This window comes from Cydia splendana, chromosome 17 (assembly GCF_910591565.1).
Source record: "Cydia splendana chromosome 17, ilCydSple1.2, whole genome shotgun sequence".
Taxonomy (NCBI): Eukaryota; Metazoa; Arthropoda; class Insecta; order Lepidoptera; family Tortricidae; genus Cydia; species Cydia splendana.
This window is the reverse complement of record NC_085976.1, coordinates 14,909,492-14,930,405: the sequence shown is the minus strand read 5'-3', so window position 1 is coordinate 14,930,405 and position 20,914 is coordinate 14,909,492. Positions and strand designations below refer to the sequence as shown.

The following is a 20,914-nucleotide window of genomic DNA, read 5'->3' as shown; positions in this document are numbered from 1 at the left end:
GGATGGGTAGTCTATCTCGCTGCGAGATACTGTCGCGCCAATCATGTGCTAGCCCGGCTGGTCACAAAAAATGCCGTAGACCGTGCGAATGGGAGAACGATTGTCCGACCCTGGACTCCTGGAAGCAAAAGCTGAGGATGCAAGCATATATCGACGCTTAAGAATCAATACTGTCTAAGTAACAAATAATTTAAAATTTAGACAATAATGGCATGCTATTCGTTTTTGTTTGTAAAAAAAAACCTTAATTTATATCAAAGGAACGATAAATTCCATCGTAACTTGAGAAACGAGTACAAACTTGTAAATACGCATCAAACTAAATCGATTTTTTACAAAAATAGCATTTTTTCCATGTCAATCAAAATTTATAACAATATTCCAGATGTATTTAAGAACCTTGACAATACTAGATTTAAAAAAGCACTTAATGAATGGCTACTGAGCAAAATGTTTTATTCCCCACTTGACTTTTTAAATAATAATGGCAAATTATAAAATATTAAGGTAATAATAATGACTAATTTAGGTTTAATTAGGTTTTTATTAAGATGTAATGTAATGACACAAAACTGGGGACTTTATGTAGTATTTGTAAATACTGTAAATAACTCGACTGCATGTAGATAGTGCATGATATTAAATATTGTACACCATAAATATGGTAGACTGCGGAAAAGGACTTGTATCACCATTAACATCTTTTATATTTGTACCTGTGGTCTGACAATAAATAATTTCATTTCATTTCATTTCATTTCATTTCATTTCGTTATTTTTTTCTGCACCTAACTGCATTAAAAGGTAAAAAACGTCAAAAATGTTAGTTAGACAGTATTGATTCTTAAGCGTCGATATGACAAACGCTAAGAGAAAGAGTTAGATAGCGTTTTCGTATAATCGCCTGATGGTAAGCAATTACTGTCGCCCATGGACACCTGGCTACGAGATAGAGAAAGATATCTATCGCTATCACCTGCTACACCAGACTCTGCTGCTGACCAGAGGGATTGGTAGTGCGTTGCCAGCCTTTAAGATTATGCTCTTTTCTTGAAGATTAGAAGGTCGGATCGGATATGGACTTGAGGCAATTTCATGCCACCTTGGGAGCTGGTTGGGACGAGCCATCGCAAACATTGTGGAAATATTTTATTATTGGACCTCATTGGTGACACCCCTTTCGATCCTGGCAATTTTCGCAAGCTTTATCAATGGCTAAAAACGTTACCGAAATACGAATAAACCACCAAAGTTATAGTCCAAAAGCTCCCAACTTGACGACCGGTCTGGCCTAGTGGGAAGTGACCCTGCCTATCAAGCCGATGGTCCCGGGTTCGAATCCTGGTAAGGGCATTTATTTGTATGATGATACAGATATTTGTTCCTGAGTCATGGTTGTTTTCTATGTATTTAAGTATTTATATATTATATATATCGTTGTCTGAGTACCCACAACACAAGCCTTCTTGAGCTTACCGTGGGGCTTAGTCAATTTGTGTAAAAATGTCCTAAGTATAATATTTATTATTATTTATTTATAACTATGGTACAAACTCAAATATTTATTAGAATATTATTGGAATGAACTCTTTTCTTTTTGTACTTACCTATTGATGTACCTACAAGCACCACCAGAATTTGTTGTTTGTTTGTTTGTGACCGACACACAACTCAAAGGCTCGGTCTGAAAACCAGCGCTGAGCCACCGGCACAGCACATGCTGAGACTGAGACCTATTGCCTCACAATAATTATTAAGTACATATATGTATTAGTTAGTAAGTCTTTTTTTGTGGCAATAAAATATTTGAAGTTTGAAGTTTGAATGTCGCATTTCTGGGTCAAATATTTTTATAAAAGAAAGGTAAAACTCAGGCAAAACCAAAAGAAGATTGTATTTTTTTATATACTTAAATGTTGAACTTGTGGACTATAGTTGTAGCACTGGACTAAAGTAAGGTTGTTTTACGGTACATTATTGAACGTTCTAGCAATTTTAACTTACACACTACAAACCAAAACAACTCAGTATGTACTGAAGTATAGGTTACGTTTGTATTAATTCAACGAAACTAAGTCTCAAGATCTCCAGACTTCGCTAATTAACCGCCACATTTGCCAACTTCACTCAAGTTATATAATTAACACGTTTGAGATACGCAGACGTCTTGATTCAAGTGTCAAAATGACTAGAGAGGTCGATTCTTTAAGTAATTTAACAATTTGTTATAGCTTCAAGCTGGTTTTGATACGACCTTAGTTAGTTAGTGCTTCTGGGCATTTTCCGCAAATCGACAACCATTGTGCTATTTTGCGTGAAACGAGGTAGCGCTACTCTAACCACCCCAGCTCCTCCATGAAGCCTAGCAATGTTTTCAGGTTGCTAAATGCCTCTTTTAGGGTCACTTGCACCACCCCACTAACTCGGGTTAACCGGTTCGGGTGCACCATGCAAGCGGGGCTTAGTGTGCTCGGAGTACCAACGTTCCTATTTGCTCCTGTATACTTCTACCTGTTTGCAGTCTAAGGGTCGGTTCCACCAAACTGTTCGTATCGTTAAAGAGTTCGCTAAATTTTTATGTATGGAAAGCTGATGGAAAGTTTCATAGTAAAGCGCCGGGGCGCGCCGGCTGACGTTGATCAGTCTGTCAAATGTGGTTGGTGCAACTGGCCCTAAGAGTATGTGTTTTGTTGTTTCCTCTTCTTCCATGCACGCTCTGGACATGGGGCTGTCTGTTTTACCCATTGTGTAGGTGTTTGTGTTTGAAACGATCTTGTCGAACGTCTTGGTGATTGACGCGTATCTCACACACGACTTTCACTTCATTTCGCATGCACCAGTCAACGTGAGCGATCTTCAAGGTCGTATCTAAATATCAAAACCATAACAAATTGTGAAATCTGAATCGTGCACCAGAATGTGAGTGTTAGTTGCCTAAAAATAGATAAGTAAGTATATAATTTAGTAACACGGCGGCGGCGTAACACTATACATATATCACACTTTAAGACGTATACGTCGACAATTACAATCAAAGTTAACGACTCTGGTACATAGTTATCCCGTTTTTGTTATTTGAGTCTCAAGTACTGGAAAAATGTATCCCGCTCCAAAGGTGCCGTGTAAAAATTAGCTTTAGATTGCCTTAAATTTGCGATGTCTACAGGAAAGACGCGAATAAATGCGAACACCTTATAAAAAAGGTCACTTTTGTGGACAAAATCATCGTTAACGACTCTGGTACAGATAGAGATATCCAGTTTTTCTTATTTAGAATAGAATAGAATAGAATAGAATAGAATAGAGATATGTATGGCCCGTATTTATTCTGTTACCTCTATTGCAGTTTTAACCTAATTCTGTATAATGAAATAGAGGAAAGATAATTATTATCTTACGTGGTTCAAAGACATCCTTTATTAATTATCCAGAATTATCGTATTAGTTTACTTACACTAGGAAACAATGCCCTGTTGTAGGTAACCTAAATTGTTGATGATATCTTGCACGCTAGATACATTACACTTCGAGACATACATAGTACATAGGTACCTAGGTACATTGTACATTTTGATCCCTCTAAAACCTTTTTTTTACGTTCCTACCATCTTGACATTAAATGTAAGGAACTCGCAAATATGAAAAGTACCCCCTAATGCGCGAGCGGCCGCTGCTGGAAACCACACAAAAACGCAAAGTGATGCAATATTTTTGCACGCGAGTGTATGTCAAAGTCAATTTTGTCAGTGTTACTTTTTATGAAAACCATACAAAGTGACTCGTTTTCATTGTTCTTAAGTACATTACCTACTAGTATGTATAAATATATATATATGTTGGTATACAACTATGATACATACTATATATAGTTGTTTACTCTGTTCGTTCACGCTTTTTTGCACCAACCGACATTCATCATTCACCACGGTGGAAAAATAAGCGGGGTTATTTCCTGTACGCAAATTAATTGCAATGTACTTCGTGAGAAGTGCCTTTTATGAATAATTGCCCAATTCGCACAAATTTTAGCAAATTTTTTAGTACTGCAAGGCTACTATTTTGTAGATTATTCACTTACTTATTTCCTGTTGAAAAAAATATATTTGTGCAATTAGCCATATTGAAAACTACAACTCGTTGAACCTTAATTTAGCCTTAATTGATTTACCATTAAATCCGATTAATTAACACAAAAAACATACATCATATAAAACACGTACATAAAAGAACTATGTACTTAATTAGTTTAATACACATAAAGCTAATCAATTTGTCGATGAATTCAAATTTACCGACATCAATGTAAATTTTAGGAATTGCCGGCTTTGTGCTACTAAACGGCCTCCTGTCACTCGGCCTTTAACACCACATGCGGCCGTCATCGTCAATTCCTATTTCCCGTCCTTTGTACTTTGCACATTATGTCACACTGTTGAAACTTATTTACTACCTTAATGATTAGTTCCATGGTGTTTCCATGATAAAAATTGTCCCTATATGGTTTTCCCCGATATCCATACCAAATTTCATCTCAACATGAAGAGGTAGACAGACACAGTTGCTTTTGCTTTTACAGTAGGTATTAGTAGATTTAGTAGGGATTTTAACTTGATCTTTTGTTCCAGTTCAACCTGGCCTGCCAAGACTGGAAGCGGACCCTAGTGGGCACGGTCCACAACGCCGGTTTCTTCGTGTCCATTCCCCTCACCGGACTAATCTCGGACAAGTTTGGCCGCCGGCTCGCCGTGGTCTTTGCGTGCGTGTCGAATGGCGTCTTCGGGCTGATCCGGGCGCTGTCGGTCAACTATAACATGTTCGTGGTGTTTGAGTTTCTGGAACCAGCGTTCGGGGGTGGGGTTTATACTGCGTGTTTTGTGCTGGGTGAGTTTTAAAGATTTTTATTTATTTACTTAAACTTTATTGCGCAATTTTAGCAAATAAAGATGGCGTGACCAAAAAATTACCATTCCCCATGTACGGAACACTTGGAACGCGAGTCCGACTCGCAATTGGCCGTTTTTCAGACCGTTTTGTCGCTATTGATATAAAAAGTGTGACCACAATACATTTGCTATTATTTTATTTTATTTATGGATCACCAACGGATAATTCCAATTACAATTACACAATTACAATTAAGTACATAGGAACAAGGAAATAGAACATTAACAGATGCTTAGCCACTTATATTAGGTCATAGTAAATCAATTCGTAATATGTGCGAAATGGTTGGAAATGGTCAGAAATTAATCGACAAGCTATTAAACAGATTGCATTTTAATAGAATTAGCTATAACATCGAGTCTGACTGTACTATCAATAGCAACACAATCAAAAACCCATCAACCAGTATAATTGACACAATCAAAATTGTTAGAATATGTAGATTAATACAACTATAAAGGGGATTATCCACCAACTCTGAGCGACGTAGAGAGCTGTCCAATGGTGTTTCTATAAGTAGGTGTCATTCGGACAAAACTCCGGACAACATCATCGAATTTAACATTTACGGCATTGCTGCCGACATTTATAAAGTAGGTATTGCAACGCGACATTTCTGTCAACTGCGTTGCCGAAAATGTCAAAAACAATGCATAGGTTCTTTTACATTTGCAACAGCCATGCAGTCGGCCGCATTGTCGCGCCACATCACTGTAGCAGTTGGTAGCAGTAATGCGGTGTAGACTGAATCAGAACTGTAGGTACCGTAAAACGGGGTGAGAAGGTTTCGCGGGGAGCTATGGGTTATGAATGGGGAGAGAAGGATTGAGAGGGGGGTGAGGTGGGATTTTAAGGCTACTGCTACAAAAATAATGTATTCCAATTTAAAATGGAGCTATAGTAATATTCATAATAAAAAAAATCGATCCAACAATCTTCCAAAATCACCTTTGTATGAAAAACCCTCTCACCCCAAATACGAGGCACTACGGGGTGAGGTGGGTTTTCCTCTTTATCGTCAAAGTTATGAAATGGAACTACCCAAAATAAAATACAAACGTCCGAACCACTTATTATATACACCATTCAGTTTTCACATGTAAAAATAAAATTTTATCGAGGTTTGAAAGTCAAATTTCACCCAACTCACCCCATTTTACGGTACCTTGCTTGAGTGACGACCCGACGACTGCTTTGCCGCTGGTAAAATCTGACATTAACCATGTCTGAGGCTAGCGTACACCAGACTCTTTACTCTACTCCTTGTAGGTAGTGATAATATTGACAAACACTATAATATTGCAAACAACAATATGACGTAGGTTGTTTTGAAGGCGTGGCAACTTGATTTCTTATTCACGATGCTTTAGGTACTACCCTATTAACCATTAGATGTCTGGTCTTCGGTCACTCAGAGTTTATAAGATATCTTGGAGTCAAGTTAAAATGGTGAATAGTGTAAGAGTATAAAATGTCTAAGATTTTATGAATGAAGCGGTTGTATTCATACCTAAACTGGTTATCAATCCTTTCCAATGTGTTTTCGAGGACAAATCATAGCAAAATATAAGGAAGAATGAAAATTAAATAGCAGAGGTCAGTGAATGCGGACGCAGCAATGGTTTGTTATTAATGTAAATATGTTAATACGCGTTTGCAAAAAGTAGTTCTGATGATAAACAAATAAAAAATTGTTATTTGAGTATTAAAGGACGACTCACGCTAGACCGAGCCATGCCCGGATCGGAGCGTCCGACGTGTCATTTTGCTATGACGGCTGATCGGTGATCACGTGGTGCTTTTCATAGAAAACGAAGCGCCGTAAGCTCCGGTCCGGCCGCGGCCTGGTCTAGCGTGAGTCATCCTTTAAAACAAAATCCATGCGAATTTCAATTTCAATTAGTTGATAAGTTTCGACTATAAGCCGACTCGTCGTAGTTGGAAAAGTACCAACGAGTAATTTGTTAAGAGCAAATACGTGCTGACATTTATTGAAGAACCTCGATATTTACGTATTTTTATATAATTACCATAAAACCACCCAAAAAACTCGCACAGTGACATTGACAACCGGCATCATGGGCAGGCCAGCAAAATAATAATATTTTCATCACACTTGCTCAGTAAATGTGGAATTGCACGCAGGTTTAGCGGGAGTTATAGAAAAAGCGTTCTCCCTATGGAGTTATGAAGTTTTTAGTGCCATAATTAACAGTTTTTTGTCTTTATACTTAATTTTTGTATCGCAAGTGTGATGAAAAACATTGTGTGTAACTCGGGGCGTAATAATATTGCAAACTCGAGTCTATAAATCGCTCCGGCAAGCCGTCGCGATTTAACTTACTCTCGTTTGCAATATTCAACTTACGCCCCATGTTGCACAATGTACTATTTCACATCACCAATTCGAAAAAAAGGGCTTTTGCTTCCCCGCTAGGAGGGATCAAAGTGGCACTTTTCTTCCCTGCTAGGAGGGATCAAAGTTGTACTTTTCTGTTGTAGGAGACGATTTTTTGGTCAAATAATACATATTTTGGAACATAACAATTTCCTCATAGTTAATGTGAAAAGCAGTATGTGTCACACGTAGGGTTGCCAACCGTACTATATTATATAGTATTGTACTATATTTTGGCTCTCTGTACTATATACTTTTGGAAAAATATATAGTACGCTAAAATACTATATTTCCGATTAAACGTATATTACCCTCATGTTTAGTATTTTATCTAAATGTACTATATTTTTTTGAAATGTACTATATTTTTGATGCCTTATTCTGGAAAATACTATTCCACCAAAAAAAAGTTGGCAACCCTAGTCACACGGTATCAAAATTATTTCGTCTTGGGCGTTAACACTTGAATCCCTCATTCCGCTCAGGATTCAATGTACGCCCTTGACGGAAATATATCAGTTTGATCCCTTGTAACACAAACTACTATTATGCTATCTCATCGCCCAACTATGGTCTAAGGACTCTAAGGCACAAATTTTCATAAAGTTTCATTTTATGGAACTTGCTAACTATGTAAACAAAAGTCACTAGTAAATTGACATTCAGAGACAATTTTAATATGGCGGTTTGTTTACATAGTTAGCAAGTCCCACACTTTAAATAGAAGAAAAAAGTCAGACAAAACCAAAAACTTGGATCATATGATAGTTGTCGTATTGGTAGTGGCTGCTGCACTAATGTCGGTCGGCTATTGCTATATTCTCCACTTTCGTATGTGACACTATGACAGACGATAAATAGTGCGCTTATTTTAGGCCTGGAGGCGTAGTACATGATTGGCGCAAGAGTATCTCGCCCATGATAATCCATCCCTCTCTAATTAATACATTTAGAAAAAGACGGGTAGTCTATCTAGCGAACGAAATACGTCGCGCCCATCCTGTGCTAGGGCTGCTGGAGGTCAATTCTAATTTAGCAATTTTTTTTTGTTTTTAACTGTATCGGTATCATGTTCGCGTTTTTATCACCTGTCCTGTCATGCGTCAGTTTCGCACTTACATACTTGTTAGAACGTGAAAAGCATGATGACAAGTGATAAATAGCCGGCCAACTAAGCCCTTCTGCACGGATATCATGGTCGCATTTTTATCACTTGTCATGTCATGCGTCACTTTCGTTTCATACTTGTTAGAACGTGACAGGTACGGTGACAGATGATAAAAAGGCGACCATAATTAGCCCTCTGGTTTTGATAAGATTAACCCGAATCTCAGGCACGAGAGAGAGAGAGCGCGATCGTTCTTGAAGATCATATCAAAACAAACTAGACTACCCCAGTTGGCTTGCTCCAGATACGAACAAAATCAGATTTCATTGTGCCCTGCTCTAAATAAAATGTTTTAATTAAATCTAGTTTAATAATAATAAGGCCTTAGCAACAACCTTAGTTTCCGCTTCGTTAATTAAGCCTTTCCGGCAGCGGCACTCTGCTGTTTTTGCCACTTCCGGTCCGTTCTAGGTCCACTTTCTTATTATTACTGTGTCTGCATGACTTACTTTTGTGTAAAAAGATTTTAAGGAAATGTAAACTTTTGTAAAACCCTAAAATTTTATAAATGCCCTCGGTCTATATGGGAGTACCGTCAACCGGGGAGAATAGGGATGGCTGGGGTGAATAGGGACAAAAACTTAAAATGTGATTTACCTGACAATATTAAAAAAAATACTTACCTACTCAAATTGTATCATTCGGTTGAAAATAATAATTAGATTTTGCATGGTACAATTTGTCTAGGTATTTTTTAAGATATTATCAGGTATATCACATTTAAAGTTTTGTGGCTATTCACCCCAGCCCTCCCTATCCCTATTCACCCCGGTTAATGGTACCTATCTATCGTGTTTTTGTGCAAACTACACGCACGTATTTCACTTTTTTACCAAATTAAGTTACTTATATTTGGAAAATAACATATTTGAAACTGACTTGATAAGAATAATACGTTTTGCTTGCGACAGCACTGATTAAGTAATTAAATCATCCGTTGGCCGCCCGCGCCGCGCCTGCGATAATCACACTACGGCCTTCGAATGCGGCGACGGTGTGATAAGTGACAGAGTTAGACCACGATAAGTCTGCATCGATTTTGATAGCACACGCAGTGCAAGTGTTATTTTAAACGTCAAACTTCTATGAAGTCATGACGTATAAATAAGACTTCCACTTGTAGACTTTTCTTGATCTAACTCTAACCGCTTTAGCTCGAACTTTTTATACCTACCTACTAGAACGCCCGGTAACTGACATAGCATATCGTTTCCATGCGTTATAATATTTTAAAATTAGAGACACTAATATATTAGATTTTTATATAGGTATTAATTAAATTACAGGGCATGATTAAATTATTGAATAGTTGTTTTCAAAACTCGCTTTTTTCAGAAACCTTTTAAAAGGCTTATATAAAAAGTTCTGATTTAAACTTTCACGATTTTTACACATTATTAAATTTTATTGTATTATTACATTTAATAAAGCCTAAAAATGTTTTATTCAATAATGTCTCTATCACTTTTTAAGGACTAATGTCTAGTGTCTACATGGGCTTCCTAACAGCCAGGTTTCTGATAAAAACGAGCTTTAAAACAACTATTGATCACGCAGTGCCCTGTAATTTAAGTTTTTTATTCAAATCAAATAATTTTATGGCAGTTACATTATTTATTATAAGGCATATCAGCAACCAAAATACAAAAAAAACACCAACACTTCGTCATTTCATTATACTTGCCTGAGTTTAATGACCCCGATTTAAGTGAACAGTTAAGATTCAAGAACCAGGAGCGGTATTCGACTTTACTTTTTGATAGCTGGTGGCATACATCATTCCTTTTTGTCAAAAGTCTAGTTCAACACTAGGTATTTCAATTTCAAATATCTTACTGTCAGTCCACTTGATGCCATTTTATATGGTCGGCGTCACTTTGGTACTATGAAAAGTAGATAGATAAAAGATAACATTTTTTTCTAGGGTGAGGCGTGAAAAGTTTGCAAAAACCGCACTCTTTTCCTGTCCCAAATGTGGTTCCATTATAATGAACAGGATTTTTAAAACACCTTGTGTTATGCGTGACATTTCAAAACCTAATTAACATCAAGTATCATAACGGCCACCAGATTTTTTTATTCACCGAGCAAAAGCGAATGTCTCCGTTTCAGCTTGGGCCAAAATTCATTCGTATGTCCGGATGTTCTACTCAACAGGGAGCATATCTCATATCTCTGCCGTTTCTTGTGAAATTTGGTGAACAGGTTTGATAATGATAATTATAGAATATTTTTGTCGATTCAGTTTTGGGTTGGTGGGGTCTACAACTCACAGAGTTTATTTTTAAAGCATTTTGAACAGTAAAACAAACGAAGAATGTCATGAGGTATGATTAAGCCAAGTCAAATAAACCTGTTACAAGTAAAGTGCAAAAAATTAAGTACGCCGGCTTTCCAATAATTGTTCTAGATTCTTGAACTTGCCTCATGGGGACAGCGACGTTAAGTTCGATATATATAGCCACTTAATTACAAGTAAGTGGCCGTAAAGGTCTGTTTAATGGCCTACCTGCATTCTTAGTCCATCTCAATAGATGCCCACTCTAGTTACAGAGGTTTAAAATAATTGATAAACCCATAACGATTAATGCCATCGTATTCAGAGCACAGATTACAAAAAAAATACCCACCTTTATAGTTTAATAGTTTCATATTTTTATTAAGTATTTTTAATTATTCCTGCAACTTTAAAATAGGTACCTACAGCTTGACTCTGTGTATATAACCTCTTTACATATTCAGCTGAAAATTATTCTTCGATTATAAAATAATATCACATATTGGTATGCGTACTAAGTATATATTTAAAAAGTATTCTGGTTCCTTGGTAAGTATTGTTAACTATAAAAAAGACAATCAGTAACGTTTATACTTTACTTAGTTCGAGGCTGAATGTCATTGCAAGGCACTGGCATCTGATGTATGTACAAAAGAAATGTAGGTACAGTCAACAACAGAGCTACGAATACAGGCAAAGTGCCAAAAATATGTATACACGACCTTAATGTACAGGCAATAAAGTACTGTATACATATTTTTGACACTTTGCCTGTATTCATAGCTCTGTTGTTGACTGTACTAACCGTCCTAAGTATCGTAAATTAGAAATAGCGTGCTAATATATTTTTAGAGGTCAAGAAGTATCCTTGCTAAAATAAAATGACTGCTTTTGGCGATTGACCTTTGGATAGAAAATATTGACAATAACAATATTGTAAGTGATATTGAAAGCAATATTGGAAGTAACTGTTAGCTAGGATCATGATTATTTCATACCTCTAACCTCGCGGCCTCTAACTTCGTTACTTCCAGACTAATTCTCTTCATGTCCAACTACGTAGGTACAAACCAAATGAAATGAAAATTTTAATCAACAATACCTAATTGATTCTTCTAAGATCTCGCTCTGTCGATTATTGGTAGTTCACCAAACTACGTTTCTGCCAAATTTCATTAAAAATAAGTTTTTCATACAAATATGTACCTATTAAACTGCCTAGTTAACACTAAGACCTCGCTTAGATCAGTTAATAATTGGTTAAAATTGTCCTCAGCCCTGGAGCTAGTGGGTCCAAAAGGCCGTGTCCTTGTGAGTCTCCTCTTCAACACCATGTTCATCCTCGGAGGCGTCACCGTCACCCTGCTGTCCCTGTGGCTGCAGAACTGGAGATATCTGCTCTTCATCATCTACACGCCTGCTGTCTTCGTGTTCCTCTATATGTGGATGCTGACTGAGAGTTTCAGGTACTTTAGCATCATGTTCATTCTCGGAAGCGCGACTTGTTACTATCTCCTTGTGACTGCAAACTGGAGATTTCTTCTCTTTAACATCTACACTCCCACCCCAAAAGGCAGTAAGTGCCTCAACTACATATTTACATTACGGCATCGACTTTACATAAATTATGTCAAAGTCTTGATCCATTACCCACGTTGGGGACTCGACTGTACATAAGTATTACCTAGTGTCTCTTAAGTCTTGATCCATTTCGATCATAAAATTGTAATGCCATTAATGATGGGCATCAAGATAGTTACTTTTACTATCAGCACTAAATTCCAGCAACTTTGTTACCTTTGGCTAAGAAGAAAGTACATAAAGTTTTCAATTTATTTTCTACCGAACAACAAAAGTGTTGCTCTTAAATTGACAATAATGATGAAAATATCAATTGTTCATCCAGATGGTTCTTCAGTAAAGGACGCTACGACGAGGGCCTCAAAGTCTTAAGTAAAGCGGAAAGAATGAACAACGTCGTGGTACCCAAAGAACATTACGACCAAGTCGAAAAGCAAGCCATTCAGCAAAGAGACGCAAGAAAATGCGCGAACATAGCTAGCAACCAATCGTCGTTCAAGCAGATCCTGACTTCCAGTATGATTTGGAAGAGAGTTTTCACCGTATCGTTCCTCTGGACATGCTCTACTTTGGTCTACTATGGCTTGTCTATAAATGCCATAGAACTGTCTGGGAATAGCTATCTGAACTATATTGTGGTGATCGTGATCGAGGCGCCAGCAAATGTCTGCAAACTTATATTGTTGGATAGATATGGAAGGAAGAAGGTGATTGCTGTCGCGTTCTTCTTGACCGCTCTGATATTGATCAACTACGGATTCGTTCCTGGTAAGTTTTATCCAAATTCAATGAAAAAAAAGACAATGATAAAACATCAGCCCAGGGGGTGAAGCCAGGATGGCAAACGTTAAAATTCGAAACTTAAATAATGCATTGAAATAGTCACGTGAGTTTTTGTAACACCTGTCATCCCGATATATTATTTTCTTTTCGTTCGGCGTTTGTAGATGTACGATCATCTTGGCTATTTAGAAGTAGAACAGGAGCGGTTAATTATCAATAAATAATAATAAGCTTACGGCACTACTTGTTTGCTATATTATAAACGCCTAAAAATATTATTAACATCGAAACTAATATTTGCCAGCTATGGACTCGACGTAAGCACAAGGTCAATAATTTTATTAGACGGACTTGTCGCATTAAAACCAGTACCTGTAAAAATATAAAACAATTTTAACATTTCAAAGGTAATAAAACAACTATGAAATCCAAAAACCGAGATACCATCGTCAAATTAAAAATAAGCGCCTCCACGGTGACTACATAGTTTGAATTATTAATAAGTTTTCCTGTAAGCGAAACACGAAAAAGAGCACACAGTTTTTATCCTTCGGCTAACATTGGAGTGCATTGCCCTGGATCTTAAAACCTGACATGGTAGTTGCTTACTGGATATGGTCATCCCACGAATTCCATGAGGGTTCCTCTGTAGAATAAAATATTTTTAACCAGGGGCCTATTGCATAATAAAATAATATACAAGCTAATAGTATTAGTGATTTTACATACAAAATCACTAATAGATTAGCTTGTATTTTATTATGCAATAGGCCCCTGGTAGCAATATCTTTTTCTCCCTTTATTAAATTAAATAGTGAGATATTTTATATTTGGTATGGGTAGTTGACCTTTTTCCCGATATTATATTAAATTTCACTTTTTGACCTTACGGTAGTCTTGCCAAAATTATTATTTATCGATTACTTTTATATGACTTAAAATTATAAATTTTTTATAGCATTCATATCTCAAACCAACCATATATCCGTAATTTTCGTACGAGTCCCTAAAACAATGACGTTAATGCTGTCTTGTTAATTTTGCTAACCGGCTTTTCCAAGACCTTAAAAAACTTAAAAATTGTGGTCAAACAACTATTGAACGCAACACGTACCTACATATTTTCGTATACCCATACTGCCAGTACCTATAAATTAAATTATTATACTTTCCTACTACGATGTGAAAGAAGACTTGATAAGTACAATGTAATTTGATTTGAGATTAATGTGTTTACTGATTAAAATAATGAATAACCATACCAAATCACGCAAAACCATACAAAGACAAAGCCTGCTAAACTTCACGCAATTTTGTCTCCATGTTTTAACGGAGCACAAAAAATACTTTCATTTCATATGTGCCATTCCACAACGAAAGGTACCTTATGGCGGTCGGCGCTTACGCCATTATTAGTGGCGACTCAATATTAATATAGTACTACGCGACGTGAGCGCCGACCGCCGTAAGGCACCTTTTGTAGTGGAACGTCACTATATTTATTTCATTAGTTTCATTGCCTATGAGTGAATCGGGTTTTGTTTTGTTGATTCATTTTCGCATACCTACCTATTATCTTTGTTACTCTCGTTGTTGAACATATTTAAGCCTGTCGTTTTCTCTTACATATGCGCGTGTTTAGCACGTGGACAGTTATAACTTGCCTAGACACGACAGCTCAGCACAGTTGCTCTAACTGTACAATTTGTACAATATAAATATTAGCGCATCAATTTAGGAACACCTAACTATACTATAACCTATCGGGATCATGCACAACCGATATCGATATAACTAACCTATCCTGGAGCGGCTTCTTATGATTGGTTTTAAAGAATATATCTCACATTTCAGCTGGCATGTGGTCCCTGGTGTTCTATCTGGGCGGGAAGTTCTTCATAACCCTCGCCTACAACTCTCTGTACGTGTTCGCGGCTGAAGTGTTCCCGACCAACTACAGGACGACGCTTCTCGCGCTGTGTTCAACTATAGGGAGGACCGGGTCCGCTGTTGCTCCTATGACGCCACTTCTGGTAAGATACAATAGTTTCTTTATACGGGTTCTCAACACTGTTAGTTCCCCAGTTTCGTCACCCATTACAGGACAACGCTTCTGGCGCTCTACACAGCTGTAGGGTCGACTAACTCCGTTGTCAAGTCCACACATTTTTCCTTGACAGCAAGCCTATGAGGACTAGGTTGATTAAGATTAGAATACTTAATAGTACTTTATATTTATTACAAATCTGCACACAACTATCCTTGTTACCCTATCTATGATTACAAACGGAATACAAGAGCTTCTTCAAGAGAATCGATTTAGCAACACGTTTGACAAGCAGAGGTTACGAAACATCTTGTTCGCGGTTAAGTCCACTTTGTTTAATGATCTAAGTGCTAGAGACAAAACTCTTGAAGCCGTTATACATTATCCGATACGATACCAGTGCCGGATCCGGCGTCGTAACGACATAAAAGCACCAACAGATTTATGTGCCCTACACCGAAAACGGCGCGATTCGGGAAATGAATTAGACATTCACTAGATATGAAATAGTAACGTTATGTGACGTTCCACGGCAAAAGGTACCCTATGGCGGTTGGCGCTTACGCTATTATTAACGCCGCTCCAATATTATTGCGGCCATAAGGTACCTTTTGCCGTAGAACATCACATGTCGTTACTATTTCATATCTAGTGAATGTCTAATTCATTTCCCGAATCGCGCCGAAAGTCATCTTAGCCGCAAACAGGTACTATTTTTCATACACTACTAGCTTGCCCGATATCCGCTGTTGTAATTTGATGTTTACTTCGATACAGATCACCGTCAGATAAGCCCTAGATATCTTCAGTGCTAAACCACCCCAAAAAAAGTATGACTCAAGCTAAAATCTCTTTCTTTCTTTCATTCAAAGCGGTCCGGTCTGGGTCTGGGCCGAGGCGTCCGACACTCCAATTTCTAATCGTGTTCGGTGGATCGGTGGTCTTAATGGGCACTAGGAACGTTTGATAAGGGTCTAGTACTTACCTTATACCTATAATATATGATCTGTGATAAGCATACATCGGGGTTTTCGGAGCGGGAATGATTTCGTGTATTTATAACTTTGTTTATTGTAAAATAATTACCAAACTATGAATTAAACGTAGGTAGCAAGGTCCAAATGTGCTTAGAAATGTTAAATTTGTATCGTTTTTTACAGTTTTTACCTGTTATTTGGCTAGTGTAAAACATTCCCGCTCCGAAAACCCCGATGTATGGTGATAAGACTGATAAGGGGATTAGGTGCACTCCTACGATCTTCACCAGATCTTTGGTCGATCTTGTCAGCTTTTCGCGCTATCAGTAATATGCGCAAATCGTATCGGAAAATGTAACGGGCTCACTTTTGCCAACGACGTAGTTATTACAGAATTTACTGTTTATGTTTCATCGAAATCTTGATATTTGTGTTCGACTGAACTTGAGTTTGGTTATGAACTCAATTTAGAATTTTCCATTTGAATTCAAGGTGGAGCCAACTTACGATTAAGAGGAAAATGGACGGCCGCTTCTCCATACAAACGTAGTCCTCATTTTCCTCTATGGATATTGACATTATGGAAAATATTTTTACATAATTTGATGCATATTAACCATATCTTTGCCCGATTATCGATTTTTTTATTATTGTATAAATTAGAATCGAAAAACAGGTTTCATACGATTTTTTTTAATGTTCCAACTCTAATAATAATAAAAAATATGGTTGTCTGTAAAGTCGGTTTACAGACGATAATTTTGAGTGATAACGTCATAAGAAAACGTGGCCGTAACGTTACGATGGAGATCTGTCCACAACGTGACACTTTTCGTGCATGGTACCGTTGTTCATCGATTTATAAGACGTTATCACGTCAAAAATCAAACGTAGGGGCATAGCTGTGGTTAATATACAACAAATTGTGTCAAAATATTTTTAATAATGATAATATCCAGAGAGGAAAATGACGACTACGTTTGTATGAAAAGGTGATTTCGCGCGGGTCCTCCACTTTCGTCTAAGAGCGCCGTTTTTGATGTAATGTTTTACTAACGAGTTGTTTTAACGTTGATTTGAATTCGATTCTGAGGGCTGCTTGAGATTAAAATTGTTTTAAGAGCGATGTTGATCACCGACTTTCTTGGCGAGTATTTTTTAATGGTGTAAAAGTTAAATCTTGTTTTATTTTGGGTAAATCTATATGACAAAAAGTAAAAACAAAGACTAAACGTGGTATAACCTTATTCCTGGGGTCTGGAAGAATAGCGGTTAGACGTCTTAGACGATATTCCTACAACTCATTTGGGCGTCACAAATAATCATATTATATTACCATGTGTCGGTAATCAGTGCCAATGACCTTTATGACACGCCCTTTAAGCAGTATGACGTAGTTTCCTTGACACAGCGAACCTACAGTTCCCACGCTAATCATAATCACCTCATGATTATTTAGTCAAATGCTAAGATGATCATAATGAATAATTATTACTATCCAAGGCAATACGTACTACCTTTTTACCACAACCTGTTTTTAAACTACTATGTAGTAATACCACTGTATATATCCTATGTAGTTAAATTCTTCGTTTGTTTTAGCTAGTTATGTTGTAACTTATAAAGTTATAACCAAGTACCTAATTGAGTGCGACCACAAGCCACAACACTAACCTCAAAACAAATGATTGTTATGTGACGATTATAATAAATTCTATCTAAATTCTTGCATTTGAAATGATCTAACGAGTAATATATGGTCATAAGACATAGGAATTTAAATTTGCCAGAATCGTCTCAATGAGTTCCTATTCAATGAATACCTAAGTATATTAGTGCAGCCAGGTATTATAAACACATATTCGTCAGATCACTAGTCTATCTGGCGCGAAGGACCAAGAATGGAATCTCCGTAAATCAACTTATTAGTTAGGTATGCACCGACTCTGCTATAGAAGTTCTGTATAGTTTTCCTGTATTCTTGTTTGGGCAATTTCTTTTTTCTTTATATACATTTATTTACGGTCGCTTTAATTTCCAGGCGCGCGTGTACGAGTACCTGCCAACAATATTGTTCGGGGTGATGGCGGCCATGTCTGGTCTCCTGGTACTCACGTTGCCAGAGACCAACAACCTGAAACTGCCGGACTCGCTCAAGGAGGCCCAGGATCAGGATAGAAAGGATGTGCCGGAGGATCGTGACGTTCGGGAAACTAGTAAAACTAGGTTATAACTTAGCGTAACTTAAGTACCTATAAAATAATTTGGTCCCTTAAATAGAGAGTACCTACTAATTACTTTGATTTACGTGACTATCGTGACTGCAGCTCATGCACTGTTGGTGCATGAAAATGTAGCAAATGGCTCTCCGAAACATGTCGCGCTATAATCTGTATCTTTAGCCATATAAATAAAAGTAAACAAAATCTATCCTCAAATGGCTCCTTAAACCAGTTGAGGGTAGATGACAACATTATACGATCAAATAATGTAGGTTAAAGTCAGGTCATTCAGTGACTGATCCAGGCAGTTTTGTAATTGGTCGGTTAACCAATAAATGATATACCCGAAAATTTACAAAATGTTTGTTTACTTTTATTTAAATATCTAAAGATACAGACTATAGTGACTAAAATTACTTGAGTTAAACCATAAAAGTAATATGAGTCATAACTCACGACAGTTTAAATTCGATTCTTCAAAGATCTATATAAGTCAGTTAATAATGACTCTAACTGGTAGTAATTTAGGACTTAGGTATGTTCTTTTTTTTATTTGGCACAATTGATTTCTATCCCTAAGTTAGGAAAGTACATTCAAACCAAACTTTAGCAACCACGTTGAACGTAGAATTTGCTAATATCTAATACAAATATATATTTGTATACTGGTGCTAAAATACGAGGTCCTTCTCGATCATATCACGATATCTAATCTAATATAGTAGGTAAGTACCTTTACACGAGCAATTCTTGTTTATTTATTTATATGTATATTTATTTACTTTTATATGTATTTCGGGGATCTCGGAAACGGCTCTAACGATTTCGATGAAATTTGCTATATTGGGGTTTTCGGGGGCGATAAATCGATCTAGCTAGGTCTTATCTCTGAGAAAACGCGCATTTTTGAGTTTTTATATGTTTTACGGATATTTACCTATTAAACTGTATAATTATATAATTATCTTATCAAATCAGTGTATCATATTTTGAAGAGTTAAGCAATTTTAAAGTGCGTCGGCGTCGGCACAACTGTTTCTAGCAAAATCATTTTCATTTATAGAATGCCATGACTCGCAAACAATAAAATAAATATGTATTCAATTTTTCACATACCTATACCTATAAACGGAGCTCAAAACGTACCTATTGTATAAACAATGATTTTTCAAAAACATTTAAGGGTAGGTATATATATATATATACAATTGACTCTAACTTTTTGTATATATACTTGTGTAACGATTATCATTTACGAAAACGGGAATTAATGGCGTAACTATAACTAAGTTTTAATAATCGCGTATAGAATAATTAAGTTTTAAAATTACTTCGTTTCCTAGTTTTCCCTGGTGTGGAAAATGTTAAATTTGATAAACAAGACGAGACGAGATATTTGCGCGTAGTTCCAAAAACTCGCGCAGCTAGAAAATTGTGATGTTAACTTTAGCCAGTCTTCTCCGAGACCACACGGACGATGCCGTTCTCGAAACGTAGAAGGTAATTTAAAAAAAATCCCTTTTCGTAAATAATAATGCGTGGTAATCGTGAAAGTATAAATCAGTGTTACCCAGATGTATTTATGTAGGTATTTTACTTCAGAACTTCGACTAGTAAAATAACAATCTCATCTCCTTAAGACAGTGTTCTCTTTTGGTTACGCCATTTGACTTTCTGGTTGTGATACTTATAGAATAAGTTGTAATTTAGAAATAAGTATAGATTAGTAGTGTGTATATGTTTTAATACCTATTTAATTGTAGTTTAAAATATTTTTTTTTATATTCACAACGGGCTGGCGCCAATTGTCTATAAAAATGTTGAAACATTAAAAATCTAGAATTAGTATTTTATAATAAAAAAAAATTGTAATATAAATATTTAAGCAGTAGGATTTATTACAAAATAGTCTAAATTATGTCATAATATGTCTTACCCTTAACTAAATGACAGTTTTTTTTTGTTGTGATTACATTATTTTGCTTTGTTCACTTCGTATAGGTACTATTACATTTTTGTGTTAGTACATAGCGGCAGTGTTGCCTTATTGCTGACAGGATTAGAATGTTCAATCTCTCACATTGTTTTTATAATATTTAAAATATGACTTAGGTGGTCAATGCGGCCAATTCCATCATACGGGAAATTCCGTCAAAAAGCGTTTTTCTCTAAAACGGTACACAATTGATAATTTCCTCGACAAAGCAGCGATAGCTTTTAGTTTCAGCAATCGCTGCTTTGTCGAGGAAATTACTAATTGTGTACTGTTTCAGAGAAAAACGCTTGTTGACGGAATTTCCCTTATGACGGAATTGGCCGCATTGACAAATGTCTACATAATATTGGCAACATCAGTATATTAGTTTTTGCCTTCTGAGTAAGTAAGGTAAGCGGTGAGACGAGTATTTTGAAAACACAAGTACAATAATCACGGTAAGTAACTATACATTGACTTTGTAAAAAACAAATAAACTGTGTACCTAAGTATTGACTTATTATAACTGTATATTCTTTAG

General features: G+C 36.5%; 1 protein-coding gene across 1 annotated transcript in view; it reads left to right on the top strand.

Annotated features, from left to right (window-relative positions):
- Positions 1-20,400, top strand: part of LOC134798916 (organic cation transporter protein-like) — a 41,211-nt gene extending 20,811 nt beyond the window's left edge. The window contains exons 3-7 of the mRNA XM_063771340.1: positions 4,626-4,881; positions 12,065-12,254; positions 12,695-13,137; positions 15,007-15,185; positions 18,218-20,400. Of these exons, the coding sequence (XP_063627410.1) occupies positions 4,626-4,881; positions 12,065-12,254; positions 12,695-13,137; positions 15,007-15,185; positions 18,218-18,409 (1,260 nt within the window). The 3' untranslated portion in view covers positions 18,410-20,400. The remainder of the gene's footprint in view (positions 1-4,625; positions 4,882-12,064; positions 12,255-12,694; positions 13,138-15,006; positions 15,186-18,217) is intronic.
- The last annotated feature ends 514 nt before the right edge of the window (positions 20,401-20,914 follow it).